General features: G+C 35.7%; 1 protein-coding gene across 1 annotated transcript in view; it reads left to right on the plus strand.

Annotated features, from left to right (window-relative positions):
- Positions 1-15,131, plus strand: part of WDR70 (WD repeat domain 70) — a 137,817-nt gene extending 122,686 nt beyond the window's left edge. Inside the window, exons 14-18 of the mRNA XM_048057803.2 lie at positions 1,555-1,655; positions 3,080-3,159; positions 6,067-6,183; positions 6,538-6,700; positions 14,365-15,131. Coding sequence (XP_047913760.2) covers positions 1,555-1,655; positions 3,080-3,159; positions 6,067-6,183; positions 6,538-6,700; positions 14,365-14,449 — 546 coding nt within the window. The 3' untranslated portion in view covers positions 14,450-15,131. The remainder of the gene's footprint in view (positions 1-1,554; positions 1,656-3,079; positions 3,160-6,066; positions 6,184-6,537; positions 6,701-14,364) is intronic.
- The last annotated feature ends 660 nt before the right edge of the window (positions 15,132-15,791 follow it).

Here is a 15,791-nt window from a genome sequence, read left to right on the forward strand (position 1 = left end):
TATATGTAATGGGCAGGATGTTTTATAGAGCAGCCTTGTAAAGACCGATCAGTTGATTCATGTAAACTCATCTCACTCATTTTTTTTTCATTTATACAAGAACACCAAGCAGAAAAACAGTTCTAAAAAAAGTCATCCTTCATCTTGTACTAAAATGAAAGTGTAATTCATGATGGCTGAGTGGGCTTCAGATTTTTTTCCAGTACTTTTAATGTTAAATGCCTTGTAACATTCAAAAAAAAAAAAAAAAAGGTATGTAAACCAAACCAGAGATAGGAAGGAATGTGAAGTGGGAAGAGTGATAGAGTGATTCACTATTCAATAGAGCTTATACATAATCATTCTCTTCTGATTACGTGGTTGTCACCTCCCAAGTTAAAGGGCTTTGTTTCATTTGCACCCCGTAAGTATATTTTTGCTTTGTTTATTTCTCTGGGTAAGGTGTTAGTGGTTTCCATGTTGTGAATTTCATGTACTGTGTTATGTAAAATAAATGAGTAAATAAACTACAGATACTTTCATGATAGGTAGATATAAGTGGATGGATATTAAATTAGTTCATTTTGACTAATGAACTTTTTTGTATTTTTAATGTACTTTTTTGTTTTTTAAAGGTAAAGGGAAAAAAGTCTAGAAAAATCAACATTCAGTGAAATGTTAACACGATGCGTACTGGTAGTTCTGGATACGTTTATTATGCAGCTAACGAAAACACTGTCAAAACATTGTTATATATCTAACAAACAGTTGTTATGGGGTTTTGTTTTTTTCTTTCAGTTAGATGTACATATAATTTTTGTTAGTATTGAGTTGTGTTGTCCTTCATGGCAGATTGTGACCACTTCTTTGGCTCTCTCATGAATCATGGCAGTCTTGCAGCCTTTCTGGGTTGACCTGCTGATTCAGATTTAGTGCAGTGATCAGTCACACGGAGAGCCACTCTGTATGTATAAAAGAACAGTACTATTAATGTCTGAAAATGACTTGTACAGACTAGAAGGGTGACAGAGCTGTGAGACATAAGGTTCAAATACCAAGTTTTCCTTGATCTTTAGGGGAAAAAAGATCCAAGAGTGAATATCAGACATTTGTCTGTTCTGCAGTCAGCAGGTGAAAGGTCAGCGCTATGTGAAAGAAAAATAGATAACATAAGGAACAGGGTGGAAGAATTAAGGATTAAAAAGAAAAACACGAGTCATGAAGGCTTGGACTGCTATATCTGAAGCACTTCGTTGTTCTCTTTCAAATCCTGTTCAGTGTTCCATTTCCATTATGCCCACAAAGACCCCGGAGCAGTTAGCCTGTGGAAACTACTGTTTTTTCTCACTACTGCCCATTTGTACTTCCTTCTCTGCCTATATCCATGTGTTGTCACTCCTTTTACATTGTGTTCTGCTCTGGAGAAGAAGTTTTACTCATTCATGTAGTCACATTCATTCATGTATTCAAGCTTGTTTGTACTACAGTGTAGGATCTGCTTTTTGACAAGATGAATATTAATTCTAAAATCTAAATGAATGACCTACTAACTGTCAATATGTTGCTTTATTTCAGAGTGTTGTGCGTTGCCTTTGGCATCCCAAGCTGAATCAGATCATGGTTGGTACAGGAAATGGATTGGCAAAAGTGTACTATGATCCTGTTAAAAGCCAAAGGTATGTAATTAGTGCTTTATAATTAAGAAGATTTCTCAAACTTAGCCTGATGCTGTAATTATACTAAGAGATGAGAAAAAATGAGTTAGTAGCATTTGTTTTGCAGTTTTAGCTACTTAGTTACAAAAAAAAAATAAAAAAAAAAACACAAAAGTTTGTACTTGAAAAGCAGTGCATTTTCCTCCAGGCTCTTTGTGGTGCTGTATGCTGGCAGTTCTACCTGAATTTACAAACAGTTCCATTCTTGAATTGTATTTAATTTTCTGTAAGAATAACCAGCCTTTCATTTGACCTCTTGAAGGCTGCTGAAATGGTGTTATTGAAAGGCTACTTATTGAATTTAGTAATATTTTTGTCATATTTAATTTTTTATGAAGTACAAATGTTGTTTGGAAACGTTAGCTTAAACTTCCAGGTCCGTAAAATAATGTTAGAAGACTCAGTTTGAGACCTTGCCATCTTTCCCACCCTCTCCTGTCACGTGTGGATTTTGCCTGTGTATCTAACGGAAGGGTAGCAGTGATTCATCAGAAGGTGACTTGTCAGCCTAGAATGAAAAGAAGAGGATTTAACTAGTCTATAAATACTTACACAATTAACTTGCTTTTACCCTCTGGATTGGCTGGGGTACTTCCTTCTTTATCAGCTGAGGAAAAATGTGTACTTCATGTATATACTGAGCGGTATGAATATGTTCTTCCATTATATGCCCTTGATTTTGTTTCACTTGCATCCAAAAACATACTGTATTATAGTTCATAGTTCTGGATACTTACTGTGGCCTGGAGGTAGGAATGTGAAAATAAATTCTGGTTTATAAGATTGTTAGAAATAAGTACTATTATTATTCTATTCTTTGTCAATTTAGAGAATAGGAGGGAAGTTAGTCAACATTGTTTGTTGACTCTCTCCAGAGTGCAGCCTGAGTCTCCTATACAAAGACCACAAGAGCCCTAGCTCAGTTTTGTACCCAGTTTCTTTCCTAGTACTTACTAATTAGGAAAAATACAGCAGTTTAAATTAGTCTTGCTGCAACTAGGCTTCTGCAGAATTTCCCAGTACAGTGTTACAAACTCGTCTGACTAGATAACTACCAACAACCCAGGCTGCTTAGGAAGGGTACTAGGAGCAAATCATTGCCAATATTTGGAGAGGAGCACTTCCTGTGTGCATGCGACAAGTACTGTGGACAAATGAAGTGTGATATGAATCTTCCACCCATACTTCCACCAGTCATATAAACTGATCTGTAATAAAAGCACTAATCTTTTTGCCCTCCTTCACATGTGCATGGACGTACCAAGATATACACAGTCATGAATATTTAACGTGCTGTATAATTTAGTTGAGAATATGTCTTCAATAAAAAATGGTTTGTATTTGATATAAACTGACCAACTGAACTGCTGTGTGTTTTCTCCTAGGGGAGCAAAATTATGCGTGGTCAAAACAAAAAGAAAAGAGAGACAAGCAGAGACTCTTACTCAGGATTACATTATAACACGTAAGGAATTTAAACATCTCTTTATATGAGCATTCTTAGCTCTTTCTTAGTTATCATATTACTTGCAGATGATTTACTTTTATGTTTTCCCCTCGAAATAGTTTCAATCATTCCTTAAGTATTGAGTGCTACATACAAACTTTATTAATAGCCCTGCAAAACTGAAAAGGGATGTATTTGGTATGCCCTGTAAAATTGTTAATGGTGGTTGTCTAGATTCTAGATTCTGGTGCAAGTTTCATGCACTGGAAAGGACAACTGCTTTAAAAAGTTGGGATGACCTCTTGCAAGCATTTTGTATTTTAAAACAACAATAAGAAAAAACAACCAACAACCAAAAAACAAAACAAAACAAACCCAACACCCTATGCTCCAAGATTCTTTTCTTCCTTTATTGAATCTTCAATTTTACTTAACTAAATTGGTGAATTGGTGAGTAGAGATGAGTTGAAGAAGCCACCTTTCAAGATTTAGAACTTGTCTAGAGATGCATAGGTTTTCAAATAGCTAAAATATCTTTCCAGCTTATGGATTGTACTTCTGTAAAATCTCATGTTCATATTAAGACTCATTGATGCATAAGAAATAGTTACCGTTGTTACTGTAGAAAGTTTAATGACCTGCATTTTCCCAAGGGCAAATTTTATAAGGGAGTGAGGGGATTGAGAGATTTTGGCCCTCCCAAGAAGTACTGCCCTATGTAGTGTTTCCTCATGTGAAGTGAGAGCAGTCACGTGGTTGTGCTGTCCTTCTTTTCTTCCTCTTCCAGCTCAATGGCGTTAGGATCAAGCTCTGTTTTCCAGACCTGGTCTTAGAAATAGATAAAACATTTATTATTTAACAGACAAGTAGCTTGGCAGCATAATAAACAACGTTTAGAATGAGAAAGTCTGGGCAATGGTTAGAATGAGAAAGTCTGGGCAGTGTAGCAAGGTCTCTATCAGAGCACTTCAACTCTAGGTTCCTGTCTCAAGCACCTTCCAGCCACAGCTGTCTCCTGCTTACCTCACTGTGGCAAATGTGCAGCTCAACTTGTTGGGCTGCAGTGAGTGAAGTTGTAGCTTGTGTAGATAAGAGGCATTTATCTCCTCTGGGTGCCCTTCTCACTCCATCCTTACTACAACCTTGTTTGTATTAGTACACAGTCTGTTGTCTAAATACTTTGTGTGTGCTGTGTTAATGTTTATATTTTAAAGAGCTCTTGTGATTTTCTTTTTTTTAAATTCTGCTTAAAATTCAATGCAATTTCTGTATCCTTATGTATCCAGTGATATTTTTAAATACCATTCAAAGATACACAGATTTAGATTCAGGTTTCAAGTAATGCAAAGTTTCAGAACTTTATCACTGAGTTTTAGCTGCTTAACTGTATCTTCCCAGATCATTTTGAAACCAAATAAAGATACTTCATATACAGGAAAGCAGTAAAAATGTTTTTGAGCTGGTAGTGAAGAGGACCTAAGGATTTGCTTTACAAATTGTTGCATGTTTTGGAAATTTTTTAGAGGTTATATTTCTGTCTTTGAAGCTTGCTGATAGAACTAGAAAGAACTGAAGATCTCAGAAATCCTTTCCAAAGTGACCAACCCTTTTTTCATCCTCCTTTACTTGATTTTTTTTTTTGAACTTGTAGCTGCTCTTTAATCTTAGGATTGCCTGTAATAACTGCTTGAAATGCAATAATATTTTCTGAGAGATTAGGTATTACTTTTAAAACACAGGAATATGCAGCTTGGGTTTCCCTTGGACAACCTTGACTCTGCATATGGTAAAAGCTTGGATCTGTGCATTAGTCACCTGAGATGCTCTATGCAAACCAATCAACTTCATTGCTTTGAAATGCCTGGGGCTATTTGTTGTTGTACTTTATGAAATCTGCAAAAATAAGATGTAAACACGTATTCCCAAAGATCTACTGCTGTGTCATATGGCTGTGACTTTACATGGTCTAACAAACTGAGCAGGCTTCTGTAAGTAAGCTGGAAAATCAAAGTGAGAGGTCTCTGGATGCGAACTTCATTTTTTCCTTATTAAATGTAGAGCCCGTTCCTCTACACTTAAGATTTTGTTTGTTTTGGTTCTGTCTTTGTTGGGTCTTTTGACCCCAACACAATTTCCTGCAATTTGGGAAACAGTAGCAATCATATGGCAGTGTTTTGCCTTACCACAAGAACACTGTCCCTTAACATGGTGTTTCTTTGGTGCTGACAAAAGTACCTCTTGTCTGAGCTGACTGAAACAGCACATAGGTAAATCATTATGCCTGAAGGTATTGCAGCAATTTTATGATGAAAAAGAGGTTTTAAATCCTGATAGTTTTGTCAAACTGTCTCAATTATGGGTATTCTTCCAAATTTGATTAGTGTCATAATTTAAGAAAAAAAATGAATATGACTTTATATGGAGAAATACCATATCTTGGATCTTTGAGGAGATTCCTCTTCTCTTTGTCTCAGATCCAAAAATGCATGTAGAGTTTTCTACACTGCTGGAGTATTAGAGTGCTGTAGAAAAATGGAATATTCAGAAAAGAGCAACCAGTTGGTCACAATGCTAATGTTGAGGACTCAATGTCAGAGGTATAGATTATATGTGCATATACTATACAAACAGTATTTCAGATGAAAGACTGCTACCTGAAACAACTGTGGAAATTTGGCTATTTTCATGTTTGAAAAATTCATCAGGAAGAAGCTCTCTAAAATACACCTCAGTAAACCATTGCTTGGATACAGTAAAAGTGGAAGGCTGCTTCTGCCACCTTTCCTTTTGTATGAACAAATGACACTAACCTTAACCCTTTCCTTTGTGTGAACAAATCCTTGCAGTCTCCACCCTTGCAATTAAAACAGTGAAAAGATAATGGAATTTCTGACATTTCTTTATCTCCAAACTGTGACTCTTTAGCCCATGCACTTCCCATGTTCCGTGAACCACGACAGAGAAGCACCAGAAAACAGCTGGAAAAGGATAGGCTGGACCCCATGAAGTCTCACAAACCTGAACCTCCAGTAGCAGGACCAGGTAATGTAGTCATAATCACTTCATACTGTTGTATGCCAAAGAGACTGTCATGCTCGGGTTCTGTGTTTGTTTGGATTTGCATTCAAACATTTTTGGGTGGGGGACTCTACTATATGTGTGAGCAGTGTCCAGAACTGTTAGACACTGGTCTTTGGAGCGCTTGCCAAAAATAATCACAATTCCTTTATGTAATCAGTAAAATGCGTATGTGAATGCAGCTCTAAATTAGGCTCTTCCTGTAATACTATATAGCTTCTGTGTATCAGATCACTGTTATAGAAAAAATACAACATTTTTCTGTTTATTTCTTAAATATTTTTCTTTAAAATAGTCATTTAATTTTTTTTGCTACAGGTCGTGGTGGCCGTGTTGGAACACACGGAGGTACCTTGTCATCATACATCGTCAAGAATATTGCTCTGGATAAGACAGATGATAGCAACCCTCGAGAGGCTATTTTACGTCATGCAAAGGAAGCAGAGGAGAATCCATACTGGGTTGCTCCAGCATATGCTAAGTAAGGAAGCAATTAAAAATACAAGTAATATTTCTGGAGACCAGTGGGAGTTTGTAAAAATAGAAGACACACATTTTTAACAGTATACTTTGCCTTTTCTGGCTTGTTGCCATTAATACGTAAACCAAGAATATGTCACACTCCTATATGAAGATAAGAGTTTCCAGGAGGTTAAATTTTTAAAATATGACATTACCATTTTTAAAATTTGACTGTCAGTGCTAGAAAGCTCTAAAGCTTTCTAAATTTGCTTTTCATCTACAAATCGGTATTAGAAATTGTAATATACCTTTTAATAAGGTACTGTCCCACGGACAGACTTCGGGGTGATGTTTTCCAACATACCCTCTAGCTCTGACTGGGCCTTAGGTTAAACCTTCAAAAATATTTGCTTAGTGTTATGACAACATATTTTAGATGATCTCTTAGGTGCCATAAATAATTTGGATTTTTCCTAAATTGGGACCTGAGTACTGCTTGAATTAACTTGGTCTTAAAGGTATTAAATATTAAAAATTGCACTGATAACTGCACTCAGTTTAAATTGTATGTATGAGTGTGGTATTTGTCCATATCTGTTAAAATGAAAACTGCGCAATATGCTGCTTTAGTGGTTTCTACCAAATATCTTCCTTTTCTAAGAGTAAGTACAATTCAAAACACTAAATAATTTCATGGTAGTACTAAAATACATACTAAATAAATGCATTTCATACTAAGGAACAGAAACTGCCACTTTAAAAATTAGTATTTTTTTTTTATATTTTGCTATTGTCATTGATGGTTTTTGTTGTACAAAGTAATCTAGTAGGAGTAGTATTTTCAAAATGCATAAGGAAGGGTTATGAAGAGATTAAATGGTCTGTGCAGAGCAGGCAGAGCTAGTAACAGTCTTTTTTTTTAAATTTGCAGCCCATTGTGTTATATTCTAGGCTGTACTTTCATTGGTACTTTATTTACTGTACTTTTGTTATTAGTTTTTAGCTCCTTAAAGAAAAAAAAAATCACATCTCTCCAGAAACTCAGAGTATATTAATAATCGTAACTCTTTCTTGTGGTGACACTTATTTTCCAACTTGACCCACAATAGCTTTTCCAAAGCAGCTTGAGAACATTATTGACCCACCCTGGCTTTGACTAGGTAATTAATAAGTATGACATTGTTGTGAAGTACATCAAATCAATGTGTTATACAATATCACTCTTGATATGAAGTCAAGAAAGAAAGGTTTGACAAAGCCTGTTTCTGTAACAGTTGTATTAATGAGTAGGATAAATTTATAACTGTTTGAGGGTTTATGTTTCCTAGAGATGAAATTTACTGTGAATGTGCAGGTACCTGTTTTTGTTTAGGATGTACAAGTATTCATTCTCACAAGTAAATACAGTCACACATTCCGTCAGGTAGACAGATACCTCAGTATATTTTTGGCTCAGTAACTTCATTGACTGTATAGCAAGTTTCACCCCCACACCTGCAATGTAGTAGACATGAAAGTTTTAAAATTTAGCTACATTACAGAAGGCTTACTGTGTCAGGTGGGCAGATCTCATTATGGTTTCTTGTTAAAAGATGTAGCTTCAGGGAAAGAAGAGAGCTGACTGAGAAATGGGGAGGAAGCAAATCCAGACTGCTATTAACTTGCGCACCAGAAGGTGATACGTATGTGGGGGAGTTGGGCTGCAGCCAGCGACATGCTGCCTTGACAGTTTTGTCAGCTGATAAATCTCATGCCAAGGAAACTGCCGCTATCCTTGCTTTAGAAACTTGACTTTAAGATGCACCCTATGCAAAGAGCTTTTTAAAGCTTCATTGTTATTAGTATTATTATTTATTACTTTTTATTAATATTTATATACAGGCTAAGACACTGAAATGAAAAAACTTTATAACTGTTAAGTTCTTATCTTTCAGAAATGGAGGTCTGCATCAAAAGTTACAGACCAATGACAGTCATAGGTTTCATTAACTGCTTGCCTGCACACGCGCGTAATGTATAGAGATGTGTTAATTATATAGTTGATACCTGACTTTGCAGGGTGTGCACGTTTACCTTGTGTAAAAAGTATTTTACAGACCTCCTTACAAATGCATATCTAATAAATGTGCTAAGTACAAGTAATTGATGTAAACTATCACAGAATGTTGTGTTGGAAGTGTGTCCCCAGTGACACTGTAAAAATCAGGGGTTCATGATAATAAGCAGTATACAAACGTAAGAAAACTGTCTCCCTTAGATATATATAATGTATCTATTATAGCATAATCATAAAATCATAGAACAGCTTGGGTTGGAAGAGGACCTTAAAGATTGCAACCCCCCTGCAATGGACAGGGACACCTTCCACTAGACCAGGTTGCCCAGGGCCTCGTCCAACCTGGTGTTGACCAGGGATGGGGCACCCACAACTTCTCTAGGCAACCTGTTTCAGTGCCTTATCACCCTCTGAGTGAAGAATTTTTTTCCTACCATCTAATCTAAATCTCCCCTCTTTTAGTTTAAAGCCATTCACCCTTATCCTAAGATAAACTAAAGAGTTAGGAAAGGTAATATTCTGATATATACTTAAAATTACGTGCTGCCTTGAGACCTGGGAAATATACAACCAGTATGTTTCATTTTTTTCAGTGCTGTTTATTCTTTTTACCACTTTATTTTTCTGCTATCGATTTTTCCACATATGTGGTAACTTTTCAATTAAATATGACATAAAAGTATCCACATTTCTTTTGTTTGACAAGGCTTTTGTTTGTGTACTATCTCCATGGATGGTTTTTCACATACAGTTTTCCATTTTCCTTCTTAAGAAAATGTCTTAGAAAAAGTTTGTTACTTTATTTTCTTCTGTGGTGGGTATAAAGTAATTTTAGTCCAAAAAGACTAAAAAACATTCATTTTCTTATCAATAAAGTTTTTATAACTTTGGTTGTGGTGACAGGGTTAGAGTTGATCTGGTCCCGAATCGTCGTGAAAAAGTCATTCTAAATCAGATAACTGATTTCATGGTTTTCAACTGTGTTTTCACTACAGCAATTCACATAAGAAATACCTGTAGCATGACTTTTACTGTTAGTTTATACAATGTATTTAAAAAAAAAATCCTTTTCATTGGAGTTTAAGGTGTGTAATCTATTCTTGAAGCCAAGTAGTTATTTGCATTATTTATCACTTGAAATTTTTTTCAAGCTTGTTATTGTTAACATGACCTTTCTGTTTCTCCTGTAATTTGAACCAGAAAAGGAGGGGGAAGTACATAAGTCGCAAAAGGATGGGTGAAAAAAACAGATGTTGCTGAAAAGGATATTGGGAAATGATAAGAAGTACATGCTGAATCAGGAGATGACATATCACAGAAGGCCAAAGTGAATAAATTGTCAAAAAGATGTGATCAACAGCAGAGAAGTCTGGATGACGATTTTAAAAAAAAAAAAAAAAAAAAAGGATGAGGACGACCTTGAGATTTTTCAGGAAAAAGCTTGTTAGAGACCTTGGCAAGAGTTGTTCCAGTGGAGTGAAAGGAAAGGAAGGACAGATTGAAGATTTCAAGTAAAGAACTACAGGAAAGGAACTTGAGGCATCAGTTGTAAATGTTTGAAAATTACATTCTTTGTGAGCTGTTTGTTTTAACACAGCTGTACAGAGATACTATAATGACTTCAGATTTCCCTCTGAAGGATCAGCAGGAATTACTAAGCGTTGTAGCTGAGGGCCTAATCAGGCCCAGATGTATCTTTCTTCTGTGCCACAGAGAAGGTGAGGGTGAAACTTCCCTCCTCATCAAAATGGACCACAGTTCTTAGAAAATCTGTTACAGTACAGTGACGATGCCCGTATTTTGCTGTCTTTGTCATTGCTGCTTGTCATATGCAAAAAAGAATAACTTGAAGCAGCAACCTGTAGCCTTGCTGTGTTCACTGTTCTTTTCATCAATGGCAGTACCAGCGTGTGAAGTGTTAGTTATATTGTGGCTCACGAATCTTTAGTTGAAGAAGGAGGACTGGACATATCATTTTAGAACAGTGATTTTGCTGACACATGGTGGTAAATTTTGATTGTTAATTGTGAGAAAGAAGTCCCTGAGATTCAGGGAAGAGTCAGGTTAGCTGGTTCGGTAAGGAATACAGTGCGGCCTGATGCTGAAAAACCTCTTTTCTGTGTGAAAGTAGCCTTTCTGACATTATTCTGGTTTCCAAGCGTGCTTGGAAGTTATCTTTTTTAATTTGCTTCAGTGCAAAATAAACACAAATTTCAAATGTTGCTGTGACATGAGTCACATGCTGTGATATGCCGTTGTCATCTCCAGCTGGTTTAACTAAAGCAGTATTTTTTAGCTGCTAGTCTGTGAATCACAGCTGTTAATGGGCTACTTTTACAGGATCTTTAAAAGGTAACTAATTAAAACAGCTGATAATCAGAGGGATTATAGTGACTGTAGAGCAGTGCATGGCCACTGGATTTTTTTTTTGTGTTTGCATATCTGAATACGTTGAAAAACAGTGAGGTAAATATGAGCGCTCACAAAAACATTCAAACAAATTAATAGGAATAAATTGTCTTAGTTTGTTTTTCCATTTTTTGTTGTGACCTTTCAGTGTAACCTACAATATGACTGCATTTGTCAGTGTATGAGATACTGGTTTTCTCTGATAGTCATGTGAAGATTCTGACTGCACCTCTTCTCTCTAGCCTCTCATGATGTAGTTGCAGATAGCAGTAAGATCCCTCTTTAGCCTTCTATTGTTAAAGCTAAAGAGACCCACTTTTCTCAGCTTTTTTTCATATATGGTGTCCTCCAGCCCCCTAACCATCTTCGTGGTGGCTTTCCACTGTTCTCAAACCAACCGGATAGCCCACTACTGACATTGTCTCTGTATGCCAAAGTGTCTCGTACTGGAGAGCCCACAAATAGCCATGCTACTTCAGATGTCATTTCACAACTGCTGAGTAGAGGGGAAGTTAGGTAGGTTGTCCTGTAGTTCCCCAAATCCTCCTCTTGCCCTTCATAAAGATGAATATTTTGTCTTTTCAAGTCATCAGGAACCTCTCCTGATCATCATGATTTCTCAACGGTGATGAGGGGAATGGTAGAGTCCTTGTCACTGGAGGTTTTGAAGATGTGATTGGACAGGATGCTAGATAATCTCATATAGGGTCTCTTTTCCCAGAAGAGGTTGGACCTGGTGTTTCGAGGTGCCTTTGAACCTGGGCTGTTTGATATTTGATTCTATAGCTCCTAAGGACAAAGATAAATAAAATTATTGAGGGAGTTGATGGAGAAAAAGAATACAGCTTTCCACATGTTTTATTTAGCCCTCAGAAATTAAAGTATTTTGAAGTAGTGGAACTGTTTTGATAATTTTTGTATAAATATTAATCATGCAGAAAACTCCTACTACGTTGGCAATCTCTAGTGCAGTTACTAAGCAGAACAATGTGTGTTTATCAGGTCAGGCATATGAATTACCCTAGGTGTCCCAGTTACTGCTGTATAGCTTGTGGAGGTGGATCAGTTTACATTTCAGCTGAGCTGAGGCTACAGCCGTTTCATGCTAATTTTAAAAAACAAGATAGCAAGCAAACTTAATTTCCTCTGCATGTTTTCTCTTGAGCTGGTTACGGCTAGATTACGCTACAGTGTCATCCGTGTCCCCCCACCCCCTCCACCCGCCCACATCTTTACTGGACTCAGAGTAGCTTACTAATATTTACTGAAATCTAAAACTTTTCACTGTGCTACTTATATCACGGAAAATACATAGCTTCTGGTGCTTGTTCAATGAATTAAGTAATTCTTCTTGAATGGAAGTTTCTGAGAAAAATTGTGACAGTTGAATTTTCCTGGTCAGAAGTGATTGGTTTACACTTGAGAAGCTGTGCTTTACTAACAAATAACTCAATGCTGACCTGATAAGATCCTGTATCGAATTTAGATATCTTTCATCTGAATATTGTGTTAAAAGGAAGGTACACTGCTAAAACGGGCTAAATAAACTATCATCAACAGGTTTTGAAAAAATATGAGAGCAAGAAGATTCCAGGCATTCCATATCTTCAGCAGACAACAGAATCCAGTATTAGAGCCAATAAAGCCTTCATCCCTGGTGGCTGTTTTGGATCTCATATTGACTTTTTTTTTTCTGAGTCTTCTTTGAGAGATTGCTTAAGTAGAGTTCATGTAACTATTTTCCAATGACGATTTTTAATTCGGAGAACGTTAGGGATTTTGTTTTTGTTTTTGTTGTTGTTGTTTTAACTTGTAAATCAGCTTTCCATGGAGAGCAGAATGACTCATCTAACTTACAGTAGTTCAGGTCCTCATCTTGGTTCAAGGCCTACTTGCGTGTAATGAGATGTACAGCTCGCATCAGAGAAACACGTGCTAATAGAGATCTCCTCAATAGGACTGTCTCTGAGACATCTTGGGTCTGTCCTTACCTCCGTAGCAAGTTTGGAGGATGGAGAAGGAGGCAGGCCAGTAGGAAGATTCAGTATATAAAGCAGGTTGTCTTTGACTAGTTTTGGTACCTTTATATCTACTTTGCGCTGCCTATTTAACACAACTGGAGAATCTTTTTTTTTTCTTTAATGACAGATGGCATGCTATTGTATTACTCTTCAAAAGTGATGGCAATATTGAATTATGCCTGTTGTGTTAAGTAAGGCAGACACAATTTTGTTAAGCTTTATGCATCTTGTAGTCTGACAAATAACAGTTGTGATAACAATAGTTAGTGCTTCATGTTCTCAGACTGCTGTGAAAACATTAGTTAATATCTTAATGAGACGATGACTGCCTTGGCTGCTTTTTATAGTTTTTTGTGTCTTTGTTGTAATGAGAATTTGAGCACAGCCAACTTCAGAAATCCAGTAGCATCAGCTCCACAATGATTGTGCTAAGAATTAGGTTGGAAAAGGAGACCATGCAGTGATTAAACTGTAAAACAGGGGAACTGAATGTCCAAACAGTTTGTTAAAATGCTACTTAATACTGAGTTCATTTAAAAAGTAATCAATAATTATTTTTACAAAGTTTGTGGTATTTAAAATACAGGTAAACAGTGGAGAAATAGATACCATCAAGCTTGGCTGTAGGATACTCTGTGTTCTCATATGAATATCATTAGTTTTATTATGTTACGGTAGTGCTGGATAAAGACTCAGGAGGATAAAACTGTTTTTTTCATGCATAGGCTAAACCAGAAACCATGTTGTTCTGTTTTCACTTACTGGCTCCCATCATACTACAGTGAATCAAAATGGAGGTTTGTTTTTCTGAATAACTTAATGAGAAGAGCTGTAGCTTCACTCTTCTGGCATTCTACTGAATTGACTTGTTCCTCTCATCTATCTTAATTTTATTCATGGAATAAACACGTAATGATTGAAGGCTAATGAGGAAATAATACTTGCAGAAGATGTGTTTGTTATACTGCTCTTCATACTTTTGCTCTTTGCCCAAGAGCTGAAAGTTCCTTCAGCTCTTAGAAGGTTAGTTGACAGGTTGACAGGTTTTTTTTTTTTTTCAGAATAGAAAACAAGTAAGCCTAGGATGCTTTTTTGTTAAGTATAAGGGATGTCATTTGTGTTTAATGGATGTCTAATACAGTTTCTGTTAAAGAATTGTAGCCTAATCATTATTTTAATCTTTTTAATATTTTCTAGAACACAGCCAAAAACAGTTTTTGCAGAAGTGGAACCAGAAGATGATGAAACAGACAAGCCAGAATGGAAAAAACGTAAAATTTGAAGAATTTGTTATAACGAATACTTCAAAAGCATTTGAAACAAAGTGCAACATTTTTCTTTTTTTTTTTTTCTGGTTATTGGGTCAAAATTTGAAAGCATAAAATACTTCAGTTAATAAAACTTGTTACAGTATAAAAGGGAATGTATTACAATGGATTGTGATCCCACATCTGAATTTATAATAAGGAATGATTTATTTTATGCAAAGGAGAACTCTTCCCTGTCAGTTATTTAACTTCATGATTTAAGTGAAAAATATTTGTCTCTCTAATTCTTAATAGAACTCTAGTGAGTCCAGTGTTTTGCCAAATGTTTTTTTTAAAGCCAACTTTACTAATGCTGTGTCACAACAGTGTACAATGATTTTGAGTATATAAATAAAATAATACAGTTTCTCAGGCTTCTTTTTATTTTTGCTGGGAAGGTCTGATAAGCTATCCCAAATAAAGAAAGCTTACGCTTTCATTTAGGTTTACTAATGTGAAATAGTCCACTTTACTTCACTTGTGTTTAAATTTTAGAAAAAAAAATAGTGTTTATCCTTAAATAAATGACATTCCTTTTAAGTATGTGTAGTGTCTCGCAGTAGGCAATTTGTATCGCTTTTATTTTTTAAAATTGTAAAATAGGAATGAACAATTGTAGATTTTGTTTTAATAAAAACAACATACGTTTGTTTCCTAGTTGATTTTGTTCAGGCTTCCTGTCCCTATTAGTTTATATTGCTTAGCATTAGGATAGAGCAGACTTCTGTTTACTACCCAGTCTTCGTATATATTGATATTGTTGTATGCCTGAATTATGTACATCTTGGCTCACACTCTCTGAAAACTGATACTATCCTTTATGAAGTCTCTTATATAAGTATTAAAAGTTTGAAGTTTTTAACATGGAATTGCAATTCTGGATTTAATAAAGTGAAGGACAAATTTAAAACCAATGTACTTTAGAGAAGGAGAAATGAACCTATGTTAGATTTAGGCATTTATATTGTGATTATAATAATATATAATAAGTATTGTGATTAGAATAGTATGCAATATAGCGAGTGCTCTGCATTTGCACTAAGAGTAGAGAGCAAGAGACATCATAACAATCAAGCTTTCTTAATTATGAATAGATTTGAAGGCATAATTTAAGGCTATATTTAACCAGCACTTAATCACCTTCCTAACTAAAAAGTGTGTGGTCCTGATAGAGTCAGCAGAGCTTAGATTTTTTTTCCTTACAGCATTGTTCTGCATCACAATTTTATTGTATGATTTCTTTTTCCAAACTTATCTTTTTCTCAAAAAACATTTCTATACATTAGGGGAAAATAAACCTGACCTCAAAAAGTGTTG

The sequence above is a fragment of the Anser cygnoides genome, chromosome Z (genome assembly GCF_040182565.1).
Source record: "Anser cygnoides isolate HZ-2024a breed goose chromosome Z, Taihu_goose_T2T_genome, whole genome shotgun sequence".
NCBI classification, from domain to species: Eukaryota; Metazoa; Chordata; class Aves; order Anseriformes; family Anatidae; genus Anser; species Anser cygnoides.